At 43.9% G+C, this 23,136-nt stretch overlaps 2 protein-coding genes across 2 annotated transcripts in view; both read right to left on the bottom strand.

Moving 5' to 3' along the window:
* LOC310638086 (uncharacterized protein) overlaps positions 1–23,136 on the bottom strand; it is an 880,437-nt gene that overhangs the window by 805,136 nt on the left and 52,165 nt on the right. The gene's annotated exons all lie outside the window — the stretch shown is intronic.
* On the bottom strand, positions 11,844–13,948 carry LOC310637482 (P2Y purinoceptor 1-like). The gene is given in 2 exon segments (XM_083357933.1): positions 11,844–12,826; positions 12,829–13,948. Coding segments are annotated over 2 exon segments (1,056 nt in total). The 5' UTR covers positions 13,382–13,948; the 3' UTR covers positions 11,844–12,323.

The following is a 23,136-nucleotide window of genomic DNA, read 5'->3' as shown; positions in this document are numbered from 1 at the left end:
GACACTGGCGAGGACGAGGGCCGGATGAAACCACGAGCCAAGTTCTTTGTCAGGAAGTCCCGCAATGCAGCCAACTCGGGCTCCGACATGGAGTACAAACGCCCCACTGGGAGAGGCGCATCAGGGACTAGGTCAATGGAGCAGTCGTAGGGCCTGTGCGGGGGTAATTGGTCCGCCTCTGACTCGCTGAACACGTCAGCAAAGTCGGACAGTTCGGGAGGCAAGGAAACCCCTGAGGAACCCTCCACCTGGCCGGCACAGATATGGCGGGTGTGGTCCACGCACTGCAAACTTGGGAAGGTGACCAAGTTCTGAGACCAATAGATCTGTGGATCATGCGCCCGGAGCCACGCCAGTCCCAAGACCACGGGGAAGTGCAGATCCGAAGTGACGTAGAACTGAATGGCCTCCACATGGGTACTGATGGCCATACACACGGGTTGCGTGGCGGCCGTGATAGGCCCGGACAGGAGCACTCGACCATCGATGGTCTCCACAAGCATGGGCGGATCCACTGGACACTGGGGAACAGCCCATTTGGCCACAAAGGCCGAATCCATAAAGTTAGTGGTAGCCCCAGAGTCAATTAAGGCATGGACTGGAATCCCCTCTGACTTGCCAGGGAGGATCAGACGTGCCTCCAAAATCAAATGCCGTGGAGGTTCACAGGCACCGTTGGAACGGCGTCGCTCGGAGTGGATGTTGTGGGTCGCCCGATCTTTCACACCGTCTAGATCGGGCTCGGGCCGTTTCCCGATAACAAAGCAGGGGACTTTCTCAGGGCAGGCTTGGTCACTGACGCCCGCTGACGCTTCTTCGGGCAAGAAGCAGCCAAATGTCCAGGGTCCCCACAGTAAAAACACAACCCCTCCGATCGTCGTCTGTCCATTTCCGTCACCGATAGACGGGACCTGGCGGCACCCAGCTCCATTGGCTCCTCCCTCTGGACCGGGGGCTCACGCACAACAGGGGCGGCAGGGGTCTGTGGGGTGGCACGGCGACTCTTACGCTGCTGCAGCCGGGCATCGATCCGCAGACAAAGATGGATCAGCCCATTCAGGTCTGAGGGAGTGTCCACGCGGGCCAGCTCATCCAACATCTCCTCTGACAAGCCATCCTGAAAGGCATCCACGAGCGCAGCCTCATTCCAGGCGGAATCCTGGCTAAGCAGCCGGAAATCGCTGATATAGGCCTGTAGAGGGCGCTGACCCTGCCTCAAAGCTTTCAGGCGTCGGGTGGCCGTCTGTGCCTTAATCGGGTCCTCGTACATGAGGCGCATATGGTCACAAAACCCCCCAAAGTTATCCAACAAAGGGCTAGGCTGTGCCAACAGAGGCGTGCCCCAACGAGCTGCATCTCCCGACAGAAGGCTCAACACGAATCCCACCTTATCTCGGTCAGTGGGGAAATCAGCTGCTTTCACGCTGATATAAAGCTGGCATTGTCCCAGGAAGGCAGGAAACAGTTCTGGATTACCAGCGAATTTATCCGGCATAGCTATCTGACATTTCCTCCTGGGTGGGGGGGCAGCATGTACCTGAGCCTGCAGTTGTGCCACCTGAGTGGCCAGCAAGGTGAGTTGCTGGTTGAGCTGGACATTCTCGGCAAGAAGCTGCTCCATCGTAGTATTAAGGGGTGGGTGGCTGAAAGCAAACTGTTCTAAACCAGCCCTCTTCTCGCACCCCTAATCAAAGGAAGAGTCTGGAAAGCGTCCAAGATCAAAAGGCTTCTGCCAAGTTTTAATTACACTGTTACAAAAATACAAGAGCTTGACTTCTCAAAGAAAAAGTTGCTTTCAGCAACTAGCCCCTCCCCAAACACTTCTTTTATAGAGAGCTCAGGGCGTGGTCTCCCTGTGCCTCCTCCCGAGGAGTCCCATAGCCTTCCTTTGTTTGTCCCTGCTCGTCTGCCTCCTGCGTCGGGCGTCCTTGAACAGGGCCAGCTGTGGGTCATCATCCTCCGCACTCTCGGGCTCACACAGCTGAGAAGAGGTTCCCGGCTGAGGACTCTGCAAAGTCTCCAAATCATCATCAGCCGGTTCGTTTCCCTCCTCCCCCACATCTGAGTCCTCCGATACATCGGACCCGGCTGTCGGGCCCACAGGCTGGCCCTGAGTCACAACAGGAACTAAGAAAGGCCACCAACAAAGCTGATCTTGATTTGGGAGATTTTTGCTCTCTCTGGGGATTAGACCTCATATTCTAGGTTCCCCTTTTTACACAGCTGATAAGTTCAGCCATTTGGTTCCTTAGGCATTCTTCAAGGAATGAAATCTTAAGGAATGTCCTCTTTGTTGGTATAATTGAAAGAAGATACCAAAAGTCTCTTGCAGAAATATGCTTCATAATAGAAGAAATACCACTCAAGGGAGAATCTTCAGTATTTCAGCAGGTACTTGTCATCTATCAAATGGTATTTAGAAATCATGGAAGCTGAAAAGTGCATCACTTCTTAAGCTTATGTTGAAAGATGAACATTTAAAATGTAATTTATTTTAAAAATTCCGTTTGCTTTTATTGAGGCAGTTAGACTTTTTTTAAAAAATCTGATTCTCAATTACACGTTTTATATCTATATGACCTTGTATATAGAAAAAGTTTATAGTCTTCAGTATTTTTTTTACCACAATTTTACTCTGTTCCTCATTTTCTCTTCCCCTCCCCCTGCTCCTCCCCATTTTTCCTATCATTAAATTGGCCTTACAAAAAAAACTTCCTTCATTAAATTTTATTTTATTCTTCTCTGGTTTGTATAATATTAACCATGTATTAATTTCGAGGGGGGGAATTAGGGTGTATAATATATATTTGGTTATTGCCTATCTTCAGAATTTATAGATTTATTTTTAAATTTATGGCTGTTTTTTTTTAAGAAATCTACTTTTCCCCCTACTTTTCTGGCTTGTTCTTATGGACTATGTTCTTCTGGGCTGTGAAAGGATATAGAACATGATTTATTTGTCTTGCTCATTTCCCTAATATTAAGAGTATGCAATGGCAGTATCCACTGTAATATGAAATTGCAAAGGCCTGGGATTTCTTACCAAGCATAGACAAATCTTATGTCTTATGAGCACCCCTGGTTGCCGTGTTGTCTGAGTATGTCAGCAGCCAGACTAAGATGACAGGAATGGATGTTGCTCTGTACTCACACCCTCCAGTTGTAAATAAAAGCTCTGGACATATTTTCCTGCTGTGGTTTTACAGTCATCTTCTCTCTCTTATGTTACCTTGAACACAAGTCTATTTCGGCTGGTATGCATTACTTCATTACAGGTTAAGCCTAGACGAACTTCATAGGGTACATTACAAGGAAACATTTTTTCAACAGAGCAATAACTACCATGGTTTATCAAGTGTTTTCAAACTAGTTTTTTTGTTCCTGGAGCAATTTTTTCCCCTTTAATGGCTACTAACCTGATTTTGCAAGTATTCCATGTTTAGCAACTGACTTGGCCAGCAACTGTTCTCAGTTGCAACAAGGGTTTTAAAATGTAACTTTGTGACCAATCCTCATTTACAATCTTCACACATCTATAAAGCAAAGAAAAGCTGAAATAAGGTTATAAATGCTTTGTACTTGTTCATTTATTTGTCACCACATCAAGACTGCAGCTATGATCTGTGCAAGATCTATCTGGATTTTTTATTTTTATTTTTTTTAAAAAAAAGATGTGTTGTGGAGCTTCAGTTGGGGAAAAGAGAATTTTAGACAAAATGAATGCTTAGTCTGATCCACTGACCAGAGCATTTGTGTTCTTGTTTGTTAGCCAAGTGACCAAAAATGTCCATTTCTTCCCCTTGTTTCTCTGTGAGCAGGACCTTGTGATGCTTTATAGAAACCCAGACCAGTTGGCTTGTATTCATGTGCCTTTGAAGCAAGTCAGGTCAAGTCATGTCACTCCCTAAACAGTAAATATTTATTTGGTTACCACCATTCTCTGATATGAATAGAAGATCTGATTTCTTTCCTAGAGGCCCAAGGAAGATCTATTGGTTCACACAATGACAGCTTGATATGATGGATCTTCATCCAGTTTCCAAATCTTTGTGTGTGTGGGGGGGGGAATAGTTTGGTAAGTATTTTTGGTGTAATAAATTTCTCCTGATGTTCTAAGCCAACTGTAGAAGGAAACTTATAGGGAAAATCAAACATTCATCATTGACTTCAGTGTCTGCTGAATGTCTCTCTTTTATCTTTTTCTTTCTCTCTTTCCATACATTTTTATAAAGTTATGGATCTTACTTTTCCTATCACGATGATATGGAGAAGGCAGTTGATGTCCTGTGGCTTTATGAAGTCCCTAAACACCCTCGCTCTGAGGTCACTGTTACTGAATATTTGTAGCATGGTTGTCTGTCTTGGTTGACAAGGATTAAACCACCTGAAGGCAGGACAAGAAGCAATGGATGGAAACTAAACAAAGAGAAAAGCAACCTAGAACTAAGGAGAAATTTCCTAATGGTTAGAACAATTAATCAGTGGAACAACCTGCATGCAGAAGTTGTAAATGCTCCAACACTGGAAGTTTTTAAGAGATTGGACAGCCATTTGTCTAAAATGGTATAGGGTTTCCTGCCTGAGCAGGGGGTTGAAGACCTCAAAGGTACATTCCAACTCTATTATTGTTGTTGTTGTTAATAATAATAATAATAATAATAATAATAATAATAATAATAATAATAATATCAATATCAATATCAATATTATCATCAGAAGATTGGTTAGGAAAAGGAACCCAGTATAAAGAAATCAATTTCCACACAAGATCAAGAAAAGACAAAACTCTTATTTCTGTACAGAAGCAGATGAGGACGCCTCTGAATTTCACACCCGGGGAGCATGACAGATACCAGACCAAGTTATTTTTGTACAATTTTTGTATAATTTACCACAGGAAACAACAGTAAGATTTTTTTTGATCTGTTACATGATAGTCACACCTGCGCATAAGGCAAAGCCATCCCATAATACTCTATTAACTTTTTACTCTTACTTCATTTTCCATATAAACTGACTACCACTGTTTTTATATGATGATGATACATTTTGTTCATCGCCAGATTCTTATCTGTGTATACGCCTAACCACTATTAGCTAAATATCCTGCCACTTCTCTTAACGCTTGCCACCTCTCTTAATTCCAGTAGCAATTCACAATGTATCTTACCCAAGTATTAAAACCACATCCTGTCAGTTAGTTTGTGAAACAGATTTGTGTCCATCCTACGCAGTATTTGTTGTCAACCTCTCTAGCTCTCCCTGGCAGGTGTTAAAAGAAATGTTACTTCTTGCAGTCAAAGAAACAACTAATCTAGCTAGCTACAGTAGTTTACAAAAGCCTCTAATTACTTATTAAGTTAATGAAAATTAGACAAAGTTCCAGTTGTCCTGCACATTTATCTGTCTCATTCTGAATATCCTGGCACAGAATCCAAAGCTTATATTTCACTTCTTCTATCTGACCTATATATCTATATATACCTCTGATATATCCTTTCTTTGTTCTATTACACTAATAGTAATCTTGTACTAATTGTACTTTAAATTGTACTATTGTACTGGGTGAACACCACTATTATTTGTATTATTATATTGCTTTATCTAAGATAGTTTTAAAACAAGGTGGATTGACGTCATCAGCAAATATTGCAGGCCCAATTGGCAAAAGAAAGTTCAGGACTGTATTAGTTGGAAACATGCAGAAGAGGCCTTCATCCTGTGGCAGATAGTCAATGGCTAAAATGATGATGATGATTGCTTTCTTATATTTTATGCTTATTTTTATTTATAGATATTAAGTACATGCAACATATATTTGTTAAATCTATGATATATAAATACAATATGCACATTTTCCTCTGTCCTATCAGAATGAACAGGCATGTCAAGTCCCTATTAAATATTGCCATCTGGAGCTTGTTCTGTCATGGCACCTGTGAAGCATCATAGCCTCTACTTCTCAGAGATCAGACTTGGTTCTGTCACTGGAAAAGGGAGGTTGGAGTGTATGGTAGAACCTGTGGGTGCCAAATATCATGAAAATAAGAAACACACCCTGAAGTTGCCAACTATATGAACCTTTCATTTTCCTGACAACAGTGCGGAAGTGTTATGCTATTACTTATTTGGCAATAGTTTTTGTTATGACCCAGGTGGTCAAGGCAAGGCAGGCCTCTAGAGAATCTTTTATTGCTCTCAATAAATGGTCCAGCAAACGGCCCTCCAACAACCGGTAAGGCTCCACCCCACACTACCCTGAAAGCAGCCACCTCGGTCCCCCAAACAACAGCCTCTATATTACAGTTCACAAGACAAGGGCAAGGCTCAAGACAAAAGGCAGAAGGCAGTCCTCATGGCTAGGCAAAGCAAGAGGTGACAAGCAGTCTTCAAGACAAGGCAAGGCAAAAGGCACAAGTCAAAGCTGGAGGAGTGTAAGCCAAAGCAAACAAATTGTTCCTGGCAAAAACTAACTCCCCACGGCTTCTCCTTAAGTCACTCCACTCCAAGTGTTCTTTGTGAGGAAGGATGGGGCAACCTTTTCCTGAGTAGCATTACAGCCCTTCTCTGAGCTTGCCTATGCTCCACTCCCCATGCCCTTGGGATCAAGTAGGGGAGGCAGCTATTCCTCAACAGAGGGGATCTGCTGCCTATCAGCATCACTGCCTGTTAGCAACCAATCCCCCCCCCCCCGTGTCTGTGCAGGCAGGCAGCTTTCTGTCTGGTCAAGCACCTCCCCCAGTGCCTGAGGGGCCTGTCCTCAGCCCCTGGCCTCTCCAAAAATGCCAAGGGAGACATACCATTCCTATCAGACGGTCACAGTTGCAACTCCTCCTCTTCTGAATGGGTTCTGATGTGGCCATGACAGTTTTTGAATTTCTCAGTCTAGCATGTATTCTTGGTTTTCTTATATACTGCTCAAAAGAATAAAGGGAACACTTAAACAACGCAATGTACTGTATTTAATAGTAGGATGTCTTGTCTTGTGTTCCCTTTATTTTTTTGAGCAGTATAAGTAATCAAGGGCAACGCTTCTGTGCTATGTCCTGGATGGGAGGGAGGGAACTTTTTGGCCATCCTCACCACTCTGTGCATCGCCTTCCTGTCTGAAACCAGACTGTGATGCTATATGACAGGATGCTCTCAATCATCCCTCTGTAGAAAGTGGTAAGGATAGGAGAAGGAAGATGTGCTTTTCTCATGCAACACAGAAAATGCAGGTGCTGCTGTGCCCGCTTCACCAGTGTCTCGCTGTTGAGCGATCAAGTCAGCCTACTCGTTAGCTGCACACCCAGGAATTTGATGCTGGTAACCATCTCCACAGGTGAATCATTAATACACAGAGAAGTGTGGCTGTGCCTGCCTTTTCTGAAATCGACAATGATCTCTTTGGTTTTTCCAATATTTAAAACTAGGCTGTTTTCCTTACACCAGTTCACCAACCCCTCAACCTCCTTGTGATAAGCTTCCACATTGTCATCATAAATAAGGCCCACTACTGTTATATCATCTGCAAACTTCATAATATGGTTGGTGGCAAGCCTAGCACAACAGTCATGGGTCAACAGGGTGAACAGCAGAGGACTTAGGACAGAGCCCTGAGGAGAACCTGTGTTCAAGAAAATGGTATTAGAGGTATTTGTTCCAATTTGCACATACTGGGGCCTGTTGGTAAGAAAATCCAGAATCCAGTTGCACAAAGGGTTGTTTAAGCCTAAAAGGCCCAGTTTGTCTACTAGATACTGGGGAATGATTGTGTTAAACGCTGAACTGAAGTTGACAGACAACAAACACATATGAGGTTTTTTTTTTCCTCTAAGTGCTTCAAGCTCAGATGGAGAACAGAAGAAATAGCCTCCTCCATAGAGCGATTTGGTCAGTAGGCAAACTGAAGCAGTCTAATGCTGGCAGGGGGCTAGATACAATAATGTCCTTTATCAGCTTCTCAAAGCATTTCATAATGTTGGGTGTCAGTGCAGCCAGACGGTAATCATTGAGGGCTGTAATTGTGACTTTTTTTGGCACTGGCAAGATGATGGCCATCTTAAAACACAATGGCACCACTGCCTGCTGCAATGAGAGATTGAAAATATCTGCAAGAACACAAGCCAGCTCACCTGCGTATTCCCTAAGGACACGTCCAGGGATGTTATCTGGGCCTGCTGCTTTCCGAATGTTAACTTTCTGCAGTGTTTTCCGGACAGAAGTGACATCAAAGCTTAGCATTTGTTTGTCAGGTTGGGGTACAGCTTTCATAGTGGGACTGCTATTTGATGCCTCAAATCTACCAAAAAATGTATTCAATTTGTTTAGGAAGTCTGTGTCATCCTTGCATCTTGATGGAGTCACCTTGTAATCCATAATGGCTTGGATTCCTTTCCACATTCGTCTGGTGTTTGTTGGGTACTGAAAAAAGTTCTGAATTTTCTGGCAACGGGCTTGCTTTGCACCTTTTATGGCAGTTTTCAGATTTGCTCTGGCTATTCTAAGTGCCAGCATGTCACCAGATTTAAAAGCCACATTCTGTGCTTTCAGCATCTTGCGGACCTCATAAGTTAGCCACGGTTTTTCACTCACCCTCACAACGCTTTTTAGGACACAGACATCTTCTATGCATTTTTGTATATATGCAGACACCATGGTGGCATACTCCTCAAAATTTGTATGTTGGTTATCATTAGCTGCTTCCTTAAACATGCCCCAATCTGTGCACTCAAAGCAGTCTTGTAATGCTTCTATAGCTCCCTCTGTCCAAACCCTCACCTAATATGTAGAAGTGGTGATGAATTGTATGCATCGTGACATCATCACAAAATAATGTTAATTATGAAATTTGTGTCATTTGAGCAATGATATCATAACACATATTTTATCATATACTCCTACCCACCAATTCTATAAACTTCCATGTTATTTATATATTTATATACATTAATCTAGATCTGTGTTTCTCAAATTTGGCAACTCTCATGCTCCCAGAATTCTGGGAATTGAAGTCCAAACATCTTAAAAGTTGGCAAGGTTGAGATACACTAACTTAGATAGAAAACCTGCTTTTTGTATTACATTAATCATTTTCCAAACTTTCATTCTATGACTAAATTCTGTTTTATGATTCTTTGTCTAAACTGACTGTCATATTTAAATTTGGATCCCTAGGTTTCTCAACTCTCCTAAATGAGCAAAAAAAGAGAACAGCCTTTCTATTTTGTCCAGTGAAAAGTTAAATGTAAGTCAGATTTAATTCTTCTAGTAACATCAACTTGAATTGTTGTTATTATCTATTCATAACAATGTGAAGTTGCAGCTGACAGTTCTTTAGCTGTTGTTGGCCTTTATACATATCAAGTTCTTCCCAAGAACCTAGAACAGGGGTGTCAAACTCAATTTCATTGAGGGCCGCATCAGCATTGCGGTTGCCCTCAGGGGGACGGGTGGGTATGGTCTGGGTGGGTGTGGCCTACTGGGTGGGCGTGGCTAGAGTGTGTATGGCCTACTGGGTGGGCATGGCCAGCTCTACATCGTTTGCATCAAGGGTATCTATAGGGGCCCGGGCAGGAGTGGGACAGATCTGAGTGTCTCTGGGCCAGGGCCAAGGCAGCGGGGGCCGTTCCCTCACTGTTTCCAGGATGGCTTCGCGGGCCACATGAAACCACTTCACGGGCCGGATCTGGCCCCCGGGCCTTGTGTTTGACATGTCTGACCTAGAATATCAAAATGCATAGTACATAAGCAGATCGAAGCAGTGTAGCCTTTTACAATTGACAGATGGAATGTTTGTCAATGCACAGATTTTCTAACTGCTGTCCAAGATTTTTTGGTATAGCACCCTTTATTTGTTTGTTTGCTTGTTTGTTTACGGGTCTGTGTATTTATAGTTACTAGCTGCCCAACTCTAGGCAATGTACAAAACAAGAAAAAATATAAAACAGCTAAAAATTACATCAAAAAGTTATAGTCATTAAAATGAATGACAGGATAGTCACATTTTTTCTTTCTATCATCTGTCTATTAATCTCAAGCAAATCGGTTTTAGAATTTTTCTAAAGATAACATAAACTATTCTGTTCTGGCTTTGTACCTTATATTTTCCCCCATCCCCACCTTGGTACACAGTTCAAAATGGGATTAAAAGAAAAGAAACTACCATATTTTCCAGCGTATAAGATGACTTTTTAACCCCTGAAAATCTTCTCAAAAGTTGGGGGGTCGTCTTATATGCCGGAAAAAAAAACAAATCAGTCAAGCGTCCCCGTTCTTGCAAAGCCGGGCCGCCCCGCGCAACCGAGCTATCTCCGGCGCGGCTCCAGGACACGGCTGGGCGGGAGCGTTGGGTGGCTCTCCCCATGCGAAGGCGGCGCTGCCCATTGGCTCCTGTCCATCGCAGAGGAGGCGAAAGCCCGACTGGCCCCGCCGGCCCTCCCGCTGCTCCCACGCTTCTGCCGGGCCCCAAGGCGCAGCGTTTCCTGGGCGGCAGGCAGTGCCGGAGGGCAGCCGCCACCCCGCCATGGCCAGCGCCCCTCCTGCTTCCCCCCCTAGGCCTTGAACTTCTCCCATTCGGCACAGGGTGGGGCAGCTCCGCCCGCAGCCTCTTTTTCATGTGCCGCTTCCCTCTCACCGTTGGCCGAGGCACGCTCGGCCTGGGCTCCCGGTCCCTCTTCCCGGCCGGCTTCCCGCCCTGCCCCTCATGGAGCTGGACTGGGCGTGCAGCCTCTCGGTGTGGCTGCTTTTCCTGGGCAGCCCGGCGGTGCGGCTCCTGCGCTCGGACCTGTTGCTGAGCCGGCGGCTGCTGCTGCACGTGTGGCTGCTGGCCATCCTGCAGGCACTGGGCCGTCCTGCCACTGCCCCTCAGCGCCGCGCTCACGGCGGCTGCCTGCTGGCTTGTCTCGGCCAGCACCGCCTGGCGGAAGCGCATCCCCGCGGGGGGGAGAGCGGTGCTGGTGACAGGTGAGTCCGGCGGGCGCGAGGCCCTCCCCTCGGGCAGTGGCAGGGAAGCCAGCCGGGAAGAGGGACCGGGAGCCCAGGCCGAGCGCGCCTCGGCCGACGGTGAGAGGGAAGCGGCACATGAAAAAGAGGCTGCGGGCGGAGCTGCCCCGCCCTGCGCCGAATGGGAGAAGTTCAAGGCCTGGGGGGGGAAGCAGGAGGGGCGCTGGCTGTGGCGGGGTGGCGGCTGCCCTCCGGCGCTGCCTGCCGCCCGGGAAACACTGCGCCTCAGGGGCCGGCAAAAGCGCGGGAGCAGCGGGAGGGCCGGCGGGGCCAGTCGGGCCTTCGCCTCCTCTGCGATGGACAGGGAGGGAAGGGCATGTAAGTATTTTCTGGCGTATAAGACAAAAAAACCTTGAAAACCTTCTTAAAAGTCGGGGGTCGTCTTATACGCCGGGTCGTCTTATACGCCAGAAAATATGGTATTAATCATGGAACAAAGTAATGTATGCTAAAATACTTCTGGTTAAAGAGCTAAAGTTATATATATATAGAAGTTCGTTCCTTCAAATACCCTAGCTAGTATAGTCACGTATTCATATAATATATGATTTGTGAGTATGTATATATTAAAAGATAATATTTATGCAATATGATTTTGTGCAATATACCATGATGTAGCCTTTCAAAATGCACCCATACATTTCTACCTTTTTTTGTATAAGCCATTTTATACAATCTTATATAAGCCATCAGATACCAAAATACATCACTCCCAGCCTAAAGGAGTTTTTAAAAGTTTTTAAAAGTTTTGCAAAACTTAAACCAATGCACTTTTCACTGGCTACCTGCCCCCAGTAAGGAAAAAGAGACATTTCACATTTCATTTGAAATACTAACTAGCCAGCTAGGTAGCAATAGCTATAGCTATATAGATATACATTAATGGCAATTGAATAAATTGGTCTCCCACTGCCACTGTAAACACACACAGAGAAAAAAGAATACTATTATACGTAATGTATAATATGATGCTTTGAATCCAGCAACTTTTAAAAATTCCAATCTCTTCAGAGGACCTCCATAGAAAATACATATATAATAAAGTAATAAGGGCAGGGATATGCATCAGAGTTAAAGATTAATTCAGGCAAATAATAAAACCACAGGGCCATAAATTTAGTTGTTTATCTTGCACAGCCCTACCCCACAGTGTTCTATTCATTCTCACTCTACATCTTCTGCACGTTTGCATAGTGCTTCTAATTTGTGCTCCAAACTCAATTTTTCAACTATTAAAAAAATTAATACCTGCATCCATCAAATGATAAAAATGTTGGAAAAGAGGGAGGAGCATTCAGACAGTAGGCATTTATGACATATTCCTTCAAAACAATCATTCAGAGTTGACTAGTTAGTCTCTCTTCACATTCTTTATCAAGCATAATATTTGATTGCCTTAATTCCAAATGTTGTTGGATTTTGTCCTGGAAAGAAGTCTTCTGACTCAGTCTGATGCTTCTACAAAATTTCCTCAGCTGCACCCCTAAATCCTCACGGGCCAGCAAGTATAACATAGGGTTCAGGACACTATTCAGGCTAGCCAAGACTCGAGTCACTTGGTAGAAGATATAAATATTCTTTAAAGTCTGATTGCAAAATCCCTGACGTTGCCATCTTCGAGACAAGAAGTTAAGGTTCCTAAAGATATGATAAGGGAGGAAACACACACAGAAAAGTGTTGTTACCATAATTGCCAATTTGATGCTCTTCTGCCTGAGGTTAGGATCCATGTTTTTGTTCCTCCTGAGGACAATGACCACATGACAATAGCATCCAGTGACAATGAAGAAAGGAATAGCAAAACCAGTCACTGTTAAAATTTGAAAGTATAACAAATAAGGTTTTTGTGTGCTGTTGAGTCATGGCACTTCTCAGGCTTGAGATCCATTTTGCTAAAAGTTAAATCAGGAGAAAGTTGAATCGTGACCCAGACCCAGACCAAAACACTCACAAAGACAGAAGAGCCAAGTGTCTGACATCTTCCTATCATCTTCATTGGATGCACAATGTGCAGATAACGATGAACACTGATACAGGTCAGAAAGCCAATGCTGGCATAAAGGTTGACATGGAAGAAAAGTCGAGTTAGTTTGCACCAGTTTTGGCCAAAGAGCCATATATGTCCACGAAGGTAGTAGGACACAAAGAAGGGCAGTGTAATCACATAAAACAAGTCTGCAATTGCTAAGTTACACAATAGCACATTGAAGGGATTCCAGTTGTTCTTCCATGAACTTCTGCATAAGGTCCACAAGCCCAGTATATTCCCCAAAAGCCCAAAGAAAGAGAGAATGAGGTAGAAAGCGGGCAGGAACCATTCGGTGAAATCTACATTAACTGGACACAGAACATCAATGTCAAAAGTGGTGTTGACTTGATTATCAACTTCTTTCATCGTGTCTATACTGAGCCTTGGAGGAGAAGAGAGGAAGTGGGGAATGGATCTTCTGCAAGGCAGACAGAGAGAGGAACAGTTTACCTGAGTGGGTGCAGGATGGAATTGAGGAATTTCTCAAAGGAAACCGTCGGGACGGGGAATACCTGGAAGAAGACGAAAGGAAAATGGGACGTCAAGAGTGGAGGGACTTTCGAAGTGCAGACCTGGCAATTACACCTGGGACTGGATGCGGGCTTAGAAAGGATTCTGCCAGCGGAAAGTAAGTGATGAGGCATCGGAAGATCGACTGGTGGCAGTTTGGAAACTCTGCGAAGGGATTCCCTTTTCTCCGTCGAAAGATTGCAAGCATTCGACGGTGGAGCAAGGGTGGAACCAAGAGAGGGAAAGATGCAGTATAGCTCCACGGTCGGGGATTCTGATCTGCGTGTCCGCCCTCGACCCGGATCTTCGGGACGTCTTGCTCTCCGGAGATGGCGGCGACCCCGGGATCCAGCGCTGAGCGGTCAGGCAAGCTGGTGGCTGCTGAACGAAGCTTCGCGGCGCTCGGGGAAGAGCTGCGGTCGAAGAAGGCCGGACGGGGGGTGGTGGGACGGGACGGGACGGAAGACGAAAAGGGAAGGGCAGAGATTAGGTGGAACCGAAAGCGAACGTTGCTACTAGTCGCGGAGAACGAGAAAGAGCGGAGCCGGGGAGCAGCGGAGGGAGTGTGGCAATAGGACTACGGTAGCCTTGGCAGCTTCTCTTTTGGACAGGGCGCCCCCGAGGGGGAAGAAAAAAACAAAAAACCTAGCCGGACATCAGCACTTCAGGACTTCATCTTCAGGAAAGATGTCCTCGGCGGTTCCGCCGAGCAATCAAGCTATGACCTGGAAAAAACGTCGCTGCATTTTACTGAAACTGAGAATGAATGGATGGATGGATGGATGGATGGATGGATGGATGGATGGATGGATGGATGGATGGATGAATGACTGACTCCCGGGCGAAGTCAGGCCAGAAGAATGAAGCTTCTTCCCGGCGGGATTGGACCTCGTTTAAACTCAGAGATAATGGAGCAATGAACTGGTTTCCCTGTTAAACTGGAAGAACACGTGTGAAACTTTCCTTCGGGTCTGCGGTACTTGACCAGCCCAGTGAAGATGGCTCGCTCAGCCAGTAGAGGTGAGCAACACTCAAGCATTCTCCTGTACTTTTAAAGACAAATTGAGATTAAAGTACTTACTATCTCTTGTATATCTCTTGTACTTTCATCTATTCTGGAACACTAAGAGTCTGCAAAGCAGGTAAGACAAAAGACAAGATGTGATAGTGCAATTGAAGCTCTATCCATTTATGGGTGCCATTGTAAAGTCAGGCAGCTTCTAAATCTAATGGGGAAAAAAGAAGAAATAAATGGGCCTTTTCTATTTAATCCATAACTGCAGAATGTGAGAAAACGTAAGTATTTGCAGGTGTGAATCTCTGTGACTCCCTTGGAGATTGGGAAATCTTTTGTTACAAGGCCCAATTTAATTTGTAGTCCTGTATCTCCAGCTAATCCAGGGCTGTGGTTTGCTGACATGGTTATAACTCCTTTTTGGAAGATTGTAACACTATTGTCACATTCCAGAATTCTCAGGTGTACACAATGTTATTAATAAATAAGCAATGTTATTAATAAAGATGAGAGAACTGGCACCCTCCATATATATTGGTATTATTAATTCTACAGATGGAAAGTTTCCACGGAGGTGTTTTTTTCCTGATTAAGCTCATTTATCATCTGCTTTACTTTAGTGACTTGCTTCAAAAACGTATTTCAATATAGGGTTACTTGAGATCAATACAGGCAAGTGAATGTTTATATTTGTTGTTAGCTGCGAAGTCGTGTCTGACCCATTGTGACCCCATGGACAACGTTCCTCCAGGCCTTCCTGCCCTCTACCATCTTCTGGAGTCCATTTAAACTCACGCCTACTGCTTTAGTGACTCTATCCAGCCACCTCATTCTCTGTTGTCCCCTTCTTCTATTGCCCTCAATCTTTCCCAGCATTAGGCTCTTCTCCAGTGAGTCCTTCCTTTTCATTAGGTGGCCAAAGGATTTGAATTTTAGCTTCAGGATCTGGCCTTCTAAAGAGCAGTCAGGGTTGATCTCCTCTAGGACTGACGGGTTTGATCGCCTTGCAGTCCAAGGAACTCGCAGGAGTCTTCTCCAGCACCATAGTTCAAAGGCCTCAATTCTTTGGCGCTCAGCCTTTCTTATGGTCCAACTTTCACAGCCATACATTGCAACTGGGAAGACCATAGACTTGACTATACGCACTTTTGTTGACAGGGTGATATCTCTGCTTTTTATGATTAATTATGATTCTTAAGGCTAGGGAAACCCATTTCCTGATGTGATGAGAAACATCATACTTGTTAAGATTGGTGACCTGGTGACATCTGCATTGCAGGGGTTTTGTTGACTGATGTCACTGATTAAAACATTCAGTTCCCACTATAATACATCACATATAACACCACGAGGACCTGCATTTGAAGTGACAATGGCTCTTTACCCTTGCTCTGGTGATAGAGCTAATGATATAACAGTGAACCATCTGATCGGCTTATGCAGTGTTTTAAAGATTGCTGCAGGATGAGAAATAGAAGGCCCAAGCTATGTAAATGAATGCCTGGCCAGAAGAAAACATCATTATGACAAGGGTAACACTGGGGTTACCAAATTGTTCCAATGACACCATAAATAATTTGTGGGAAAAGACCTTAGTCCAGATCTACTGCATGTATAAGAAGCACACAAGGCTGTTCAATCTGCAATCATTTGTACTGTATATGACCGTTATCTGATTTATCCATCCATGAAACGTGCACAAAATAAATCTTTCAGAATTTCTGAAAGAAGAAACATATTTCTTTGATTTCCAGATGACATCTGCTTCCTGCACGAAGAAGGAAATCTCATATTTTAAATAGAACTAACCATCTGGTGCATCTGCAAAGAGCTTTGAGGATGGTAAATGACATCTCATTAATGGTGCTTCTGTAATTTATAAATGTTCTGATATGTCCAAACAGCCACTCTTGTAGTTTTGGGGAAATAGTATTTTTGTACTATTACACTTTAGCAGTTTCTGGAAGTTTGTGTTCTCACTAGAATTGTATCGCACTTTGAATTAAAAAAAAGTGCTTTGGAGCAGGTGGAAAATGTACCCAAAGCACATTGTCTGCAATAGAAGAAAAGAGCTGTGCCCCTTCCTGAAATCACACTGCAGTTTTGGAGGACAGTCACATGATTCCTGCAAATAACACAGCTGCCTTAAGGTCCTGCAAACAGACTATTTTCGCTCTAAGCTAAGGTGTGTGTATGAGCATATCCCTTCAAGGTGTAGGCACACATCACTCATCAAAGCCCCTTACCTCCATAGGAAGCTAGAAAAAAAATTCTAATGCAGTAGTTCTATGTTGCCTGCAAGAAAAGGAAAGGGTTCTACAATGGATGACTGCTAGGGATGAAGACAATTGGATAGCTTTCAATAGGTCAGATATGAGGCCAGCATGGGAAATTGTTTGGCCATTAGATGTTAAGAAGCCCCTCTGCTTCCACAGGGTGCTGGTCACATGACAGACTCCAAAAGTGTACCTGGAACCAGTCCCTAGCTATTTCGCATGCTTTTCTCAAGGCAATAAGCTCAGCTGCTTGAGCGCTGTAGTATGGCAGCAAAGGGGAAGCCCAAGCTATTCCGTGCAGAGAAACAACTGCGGCTCCTGTTACATGGGGTCCATTAAGCAGGTAGGAGGAACCATCAGTAAACAATTCTAAGCCTGGGTTTGAAAGAGGAGTATCTGTCAAGTCGGGATGTGGTAGCTCAGCATCTTGGACTAAATGTAAGCAATCATGTAATACTTCATCTGACAGATTAGTAAGCAGCAGAGTTGACATCAAAGGTGTTGTTTTCTGAAGTGAATAATTCTGCTTCATACTGGGCTAGGTGCTGTAGGGTGAATGCCTGAGTTTGTGTCTTATGGCAAACACATAATGGGGGACTCTTAAAGTAAGAGAGTGTCCTAAAACCAGTTCTTTTGATCATTTGACTAATTCTACTGTTGCAGCCACAGTCCTTAAGCATGGAACAGCTCCCCTGGCTACTGAATCCAGCTGAATAGAATAGTAAACCACAGGTCTTGGTGTAGGACCAAATTTCTGGGCTAATACTCCAGTGCCCACACCCTTATTTTCATGAATGAATGGGGAAAAAGGTTTCTGATAGTCAGGGAGACCTAGGGTTGGAGCAGAGGTTAGAGTTTGTTTCATTCTTTGAAAAATGTTTGTCAAAGACTTAGTCCATTTGAAGGGTCTGGCTGATATTTGGCAGTTAATTGGGTCAGCGGCTTTGCCATTCCCCCAAAAGAGGGGGTCCAAGGGCGGCAAAACCCCAAGATCCCCAATAAGGCTCAAACTTGGCATTTTGTTTGTGGGTGTTTCATTTCTAAAATAGTTCTAACCCTTTCTGGTGGTAATTTTCAAACCCCAGGAGCAATAATGTATCCTAAGTAAATCACTTCCTTTTTTAGGTACTGTAGCTTTAAGGGTGAGGCTTTGTGTCCCCTTTCACTCAAGCATTCCAGTAGATGGTAGGTGTCAGCCCTGCAGCTTTCCTCTGTTTCTGAAGCTAATAATAAATCATCCACATATTGAATTAGAGTGGAGTTGTGCAGCAGGGAGATAAAAGCAAGGTCTACCTTTAAGATTTGGGAAAACAGGGTGGGTGACTCGGTGTAGCCTTGAGGCAGCCGAGTCCAGTTATATTGTTGTTTATCCCATGTAAAAGCGAAGAGGTACTGTGATGCAGCGTCTACCGGAATATTAAAAAAGGCTGCGCAAAGGTCCATGACTGTAAAGTGGGTGGATGACACTGGCACTTCTGTAATTATGATGGCTGGGTTGGGTACCACGGGGGGGGGTCTTGGTACCACATGATTATTGACAGCTCTCATATCATGTACAAAACAGTAAATAGGTTTTCCTTCGCTATCTAGTTTGGGTTTTCGGACTGGGAAGATTTGAGTGTTGCAAAGGGAGGTGCATCTTTTTCCCTTTGGGTAGTTTGTTGAAATTCAAACCAGTTTAGGGGCTTCCTTCCTATTGGAGAGCTTCTAATAGGTTGTCCTTGGCCCTAGTGTATTCATCCCAGTGGTTTGGATTATTATAGTCCCAGTCTGGGTGGCTGAGGGGCCAGCTGACTCTAACAAGGGCTACTTGTCATTATTACAAATCGCCTGGCTATTTCCTGTGTTTTTTCAAAAAGTTCCATTAGTTCATCTTTTGTTAAAAATACATGTAGTAGCTGGGTCATGCCTCCCCAAGATGGATTGTGGGTTTCCACAATCTATTTGTTGGCGGTTATGACTGCTTGGGGGTCTGACTGGAAGATGGGAGTATCCCTTTTCCAGATAACCAAGTCAGATGGGGAGAAAGGAGTATGGCTGCAGGCTTGCTGAGCAAAGGAGTATGGCTGCAGGCTTGCTCAGCAAAGGGGCCATAATTTTTGGTTCTGAGTCTTTTGAGGATATCTGGGTTTTAGGTTCTTCTTTGGTTTTATTTACATCCAGGCCCCTGGACCTGGAAAGTTCAGCCCAGCAATACCAGTAAGGTGGCATCAAGCAAGTCTTCCAATGGGGAGCTACCCTGACCCTCAAGCTAGAGCATCCCATGTTTCCCTACTTCTGATGTAGGGATTCAATTCGGCTCTGCCAGGTCCCAGTGAATCTTGGGCTTCCTAGTGAAACCCTCGCCCCCATCTCAGTTTTCAGACCAAAAAAAAAAAAAGGTCTGGGAGGACTCTGCTTCCCTTTACAGACTACGGACCCCTCCTTCCAAGGGAACTCCACTGTCAGTTTACAGACCAAAAAGGGTCCGGGAGGATTCCACTGCTCCCCACAGTAAGTACGGGCACCTCCTTCCTAGGTCTTTTCCTTTTCTCACTTCAGTTTTCGGAATCAGTAGAGTCCAGGAGGACCTCCGCTTGCTTCCCAGAGGTACGGACCCTTCCTTTTTGCAGGGTTTTGCTTATTAACTTCTGACAGGAGGTCCTGGTCTACCAGTAAAACCTTTTTCCCTTTGACACTTTCGCTGCCCACTCGGCTTCTCTCTCTATTTGCAGAAGGTCCCATGCTTCAGTTCTCCCTACTTGCTTTCCCAGGTCCTGCCAGTCACAGCTTTGAGAAGGTAGCAGCAGGCCGGGGGTGTGTGTGTGTGGCTAGGAAGAACACAAAGGGAGTGGAATCCAGCTGTTGCCAGAGGAGGATGCCATACACACACACACACACACACACACACGACAATTCTCACTTTCCAATTTCTAAAGACTGTAATTTAGGTAGTACTTACCCTCTTTCCAGGCAGCTGTTGAGTGCAAGACTCAAAGACTCCTTTTAATACCCGTTGCCAACCAGGAAGGGTCCACAGAGGTTTCTTCCCACAGACAAAGCATCTGTTGCCGGCAGGGTAGTGGTTCTTCAGGCCCGGTCCTGTAGCTAGGTGAGCTAGGAGTCCCTTCGTGGTTGCCAGAATTGTGGGGAGGAACATACTCCCTGATAGGATTCTTCCAGCCGGGACACAACAATCAGCACTTTGAAGAATAATTGAATAATGAAGCAGAGCTGCCAGAAACAAGCCTTTAATGACAAGAAACCAAGACGAGTGACATTCAGCTACATTTTTGTTACATTCTTGTCCCAGAGTGCATTCTTTGTGGTTTTGTTAATCTCTGTAAATGAGTTAGATAAGGCTTGTGTTTTATTTTTTAAAGGATTTAAACTGTTGTGATTTAATTATTTGTTTGTGATTTAATTTTTCCTGCCTCATGGTTTCTTCTTCTATCTGGGGAGGGGGGGGGTCTTCCTTCAGTGCTTTGAGTTCCTTATTTTTCTGCTTCTTCTGCTGTTTAAGATGCAGTCTAGCAGGCTACATTCGGTACAGTGTCTAAATGCGTGGCAGCTCTCAAACAGGAAGCAAAGGAGGAGAAATCTGAAGCTGCCAGAGGAAATTTGCCAGGCAGAGTCCTCCGGTTTGCCGACGTGACCACTATGGACGCTTGGAGGATGGCTCTTGTCTTCCACATCCAGTTTTGCATTGCTGGAGGGCCCTGAAAGGGCTGAAACATCACCCCAGAGAGGTGACCAGCAAGAAGGGGCTTTTTCAGAAGTGTGGGGGAGCGGCAACCCTCCTGTTAGTGCCTGCATTTCCTTCGAACCGGCAGAGAAAAGACGGGCCATAACAATATGGCTGGCCACTAGGCTGCAGACAGCTGAAGTCACACCACCAGGCCACATTAAAGCAGTGTGGAAGAGACTGAGTGAGATCTCTCTCTTGTATATTCCAACTTTTTTTTCCAGCTAAATAAGCTACTAAGCACTTTTCCCCTATGGAGAGGGAAGAGGGATTTTAGCCCTCCCTCCAGAAATAGCGGCGATTAAATTTACAGGGGAGATCTAAAAAGAAAAAAAGTTGAAAAAATAATTGGATCTTAACTAGAACTTTATTTTTTAAAAAAAAACACCTTGTGGATTAAAAGCTTTTGATTATCTACTTTCTACTTCCTATTCTTATTTGAAAGTTTGGCTTTGTTCTCCTAAAACAGAAGAAATAATTGAAAAGAATTTCCTAAGCACTTGGAGGCTTCGTTTGGCTAAACCTGAAATTGCAATCTGTCACTCTAAAAAAAGAGAGACTTGGCTTTAGAAAACAAGATAAGAGTAACCTTGAGCACCAGATGTGATAGTCTACCATGGAAGGAATGCAAAAACAAATTTCTGCTATGATGAAAATAACCTGCCAAACGTACCAATTTCTTTCTACAGCCAGTGATGAAATAAGAGCTTTTGGAAAAAAACTAGAAAGCGTCTTGGATAAGCAAACTCAAATTTTGATTACAACTAATAAATTATCTGTATAGAACATAACAGAAGAAATTGAACAACCAAATATTTTGACAGAAGATTTAACTACTCAACAAATACAGATAAGAGAAAATTCAGGGAAAAATCTGACAAAATGGATGGAGGAAAAAGCCTGCTACATAAACCAGAAGGAATTTGAAGATCAAAATGAGAAACAGATGGAAGTAAAAATAGACAGTCCAGGACAACTACGCCAAGAGGAGAAAATAATGAGAAGATTTGGTAATTCTGTCAGACCCCTCAACCCTCCAAAAATGGAGATTGGAGGGTCATCTCAATATGATACAATAATACAAGAACTCTTTGATGACCCTGAAGCAAGGACATGGAAAATGACATGGCAAAGGAAAAAAGCCAGAATAAGATTGAAGAAGGATTGTGGACATATCTAAGAGGCCTAAAACAGAATATATCTAAATAGACAGGATTTGTATTTTGAATATGATTGTTAGGATGTGTAGATAAAGGAAAAAATGCTGGCTAATTAAAATTAGATGTATGAATATCAATAGTTAAATTGAAATATTGAGTTGTTTAGAAAGGTTAAATGAAGGTGACTAAGACATATATATGTTAAGAGTGATGTAACGTAATTAATATATTTGGATGTAGTGATAAGAATAAAATAATAAGCCTAAACACGAGAGAGTGGATATAAAGGAGGAGAGAGAGGATGTATTAAATGCTGAAATGGGAGAAATCTTGGTTATTGAATCTATAATATGTGGAAATTATAATGAAAACAAGAATATTATTTTGTACTACTAATCTGTTGATATGGAAATGAGATAGATAAGATGTGTATCTGGATTATTAGGTTTTGGAGAGAATTGTGACAAAGGGAAGTGGGGTCACTCAGAAATTTGGAAATGAGAAATTTCAAATGTTTAACTTAAATATTAATGTAAAATTAAAGCTGGGAAAATTTATAAGGTGACTGATGGTCTAAAGATGGAATGTTAAAATAAATAAAATATATAAAATTATTGACAAATGTAAGAAAACTACTAAATAGCTGATGGATAGAATAAGAAGTATGTTAATTTAGATAAGAGACAATATGTATTAAAGGAAAAAAGAGAGGAAATATTGGCTACAACAAAGGTTTGGGGAGGTGCGCACGCACCTCCACCCATTCGGGGAGGTGCGCGCGCACCTCTCCAAACGGGCGGTGCCACTCTCCATTTGGAGAGGTGCGCGCGCACCACTGCCCGTTCGAAGAGGTGCATGCGCACCGGGCGGCTGGGAGCCGCAAGAGACGGCTCAAAGAGCCGCATGCGGCTCCGGAGCTGCGGGTTGCCGACCCGTGGCCTAGGTTCTTCCCGGGTCTCCTGTCTCATCTTCACCTGCTTTAATTCAAGATTAAAGGGATTATGATTGCCTGTTCAACTGCTTTCCAAAGTCTCCCCTTCTTTACTTAGCTTCCTATCTCTCTGAAGGTTCAGTCAGATCATCAGCTGAAGCCTCTGATGATTACGATTTAATTTCCATTCTCTCCTGAAATGTTGCTGGCTGGAAAGTGAAAACCCAGATACTAATTTCTTATATTGCATTGCTGCTTTATATCCTTTCCCAAGAAACTTTAATTATGGATGTTTTATTTGTAGCTGGACATATTCCTTACACCATTACCTAGTGTAAAAAGCAGGAGACTCTTGGGTCCTACCAAATCCAATATTCCTATGATTATTTTAGAGAAATCTGCAAACACAGAGCTAGCCTTTCTTTTCCAATGCCAGCTTTGCAATATTCTGCTTATTAATGCTCCCATCTACTTTGTAGACAGTCTATGAGATCTCCTTGACAAC

This window comes from Vipera ursinii (genome assembly GCF_947247035.1).
Source record: "Vipera ursinii genome assembly, chromosome: 3".
Lineage (NCBI taxonomy): Eukaryota > Metazoa > Chordata > Lepidosauria > Squamata > Viperidae > Vipera > Vipera ursinii.
This window is presented reverse-complemented; position numbering and strand designations above follow the sequence as displayed.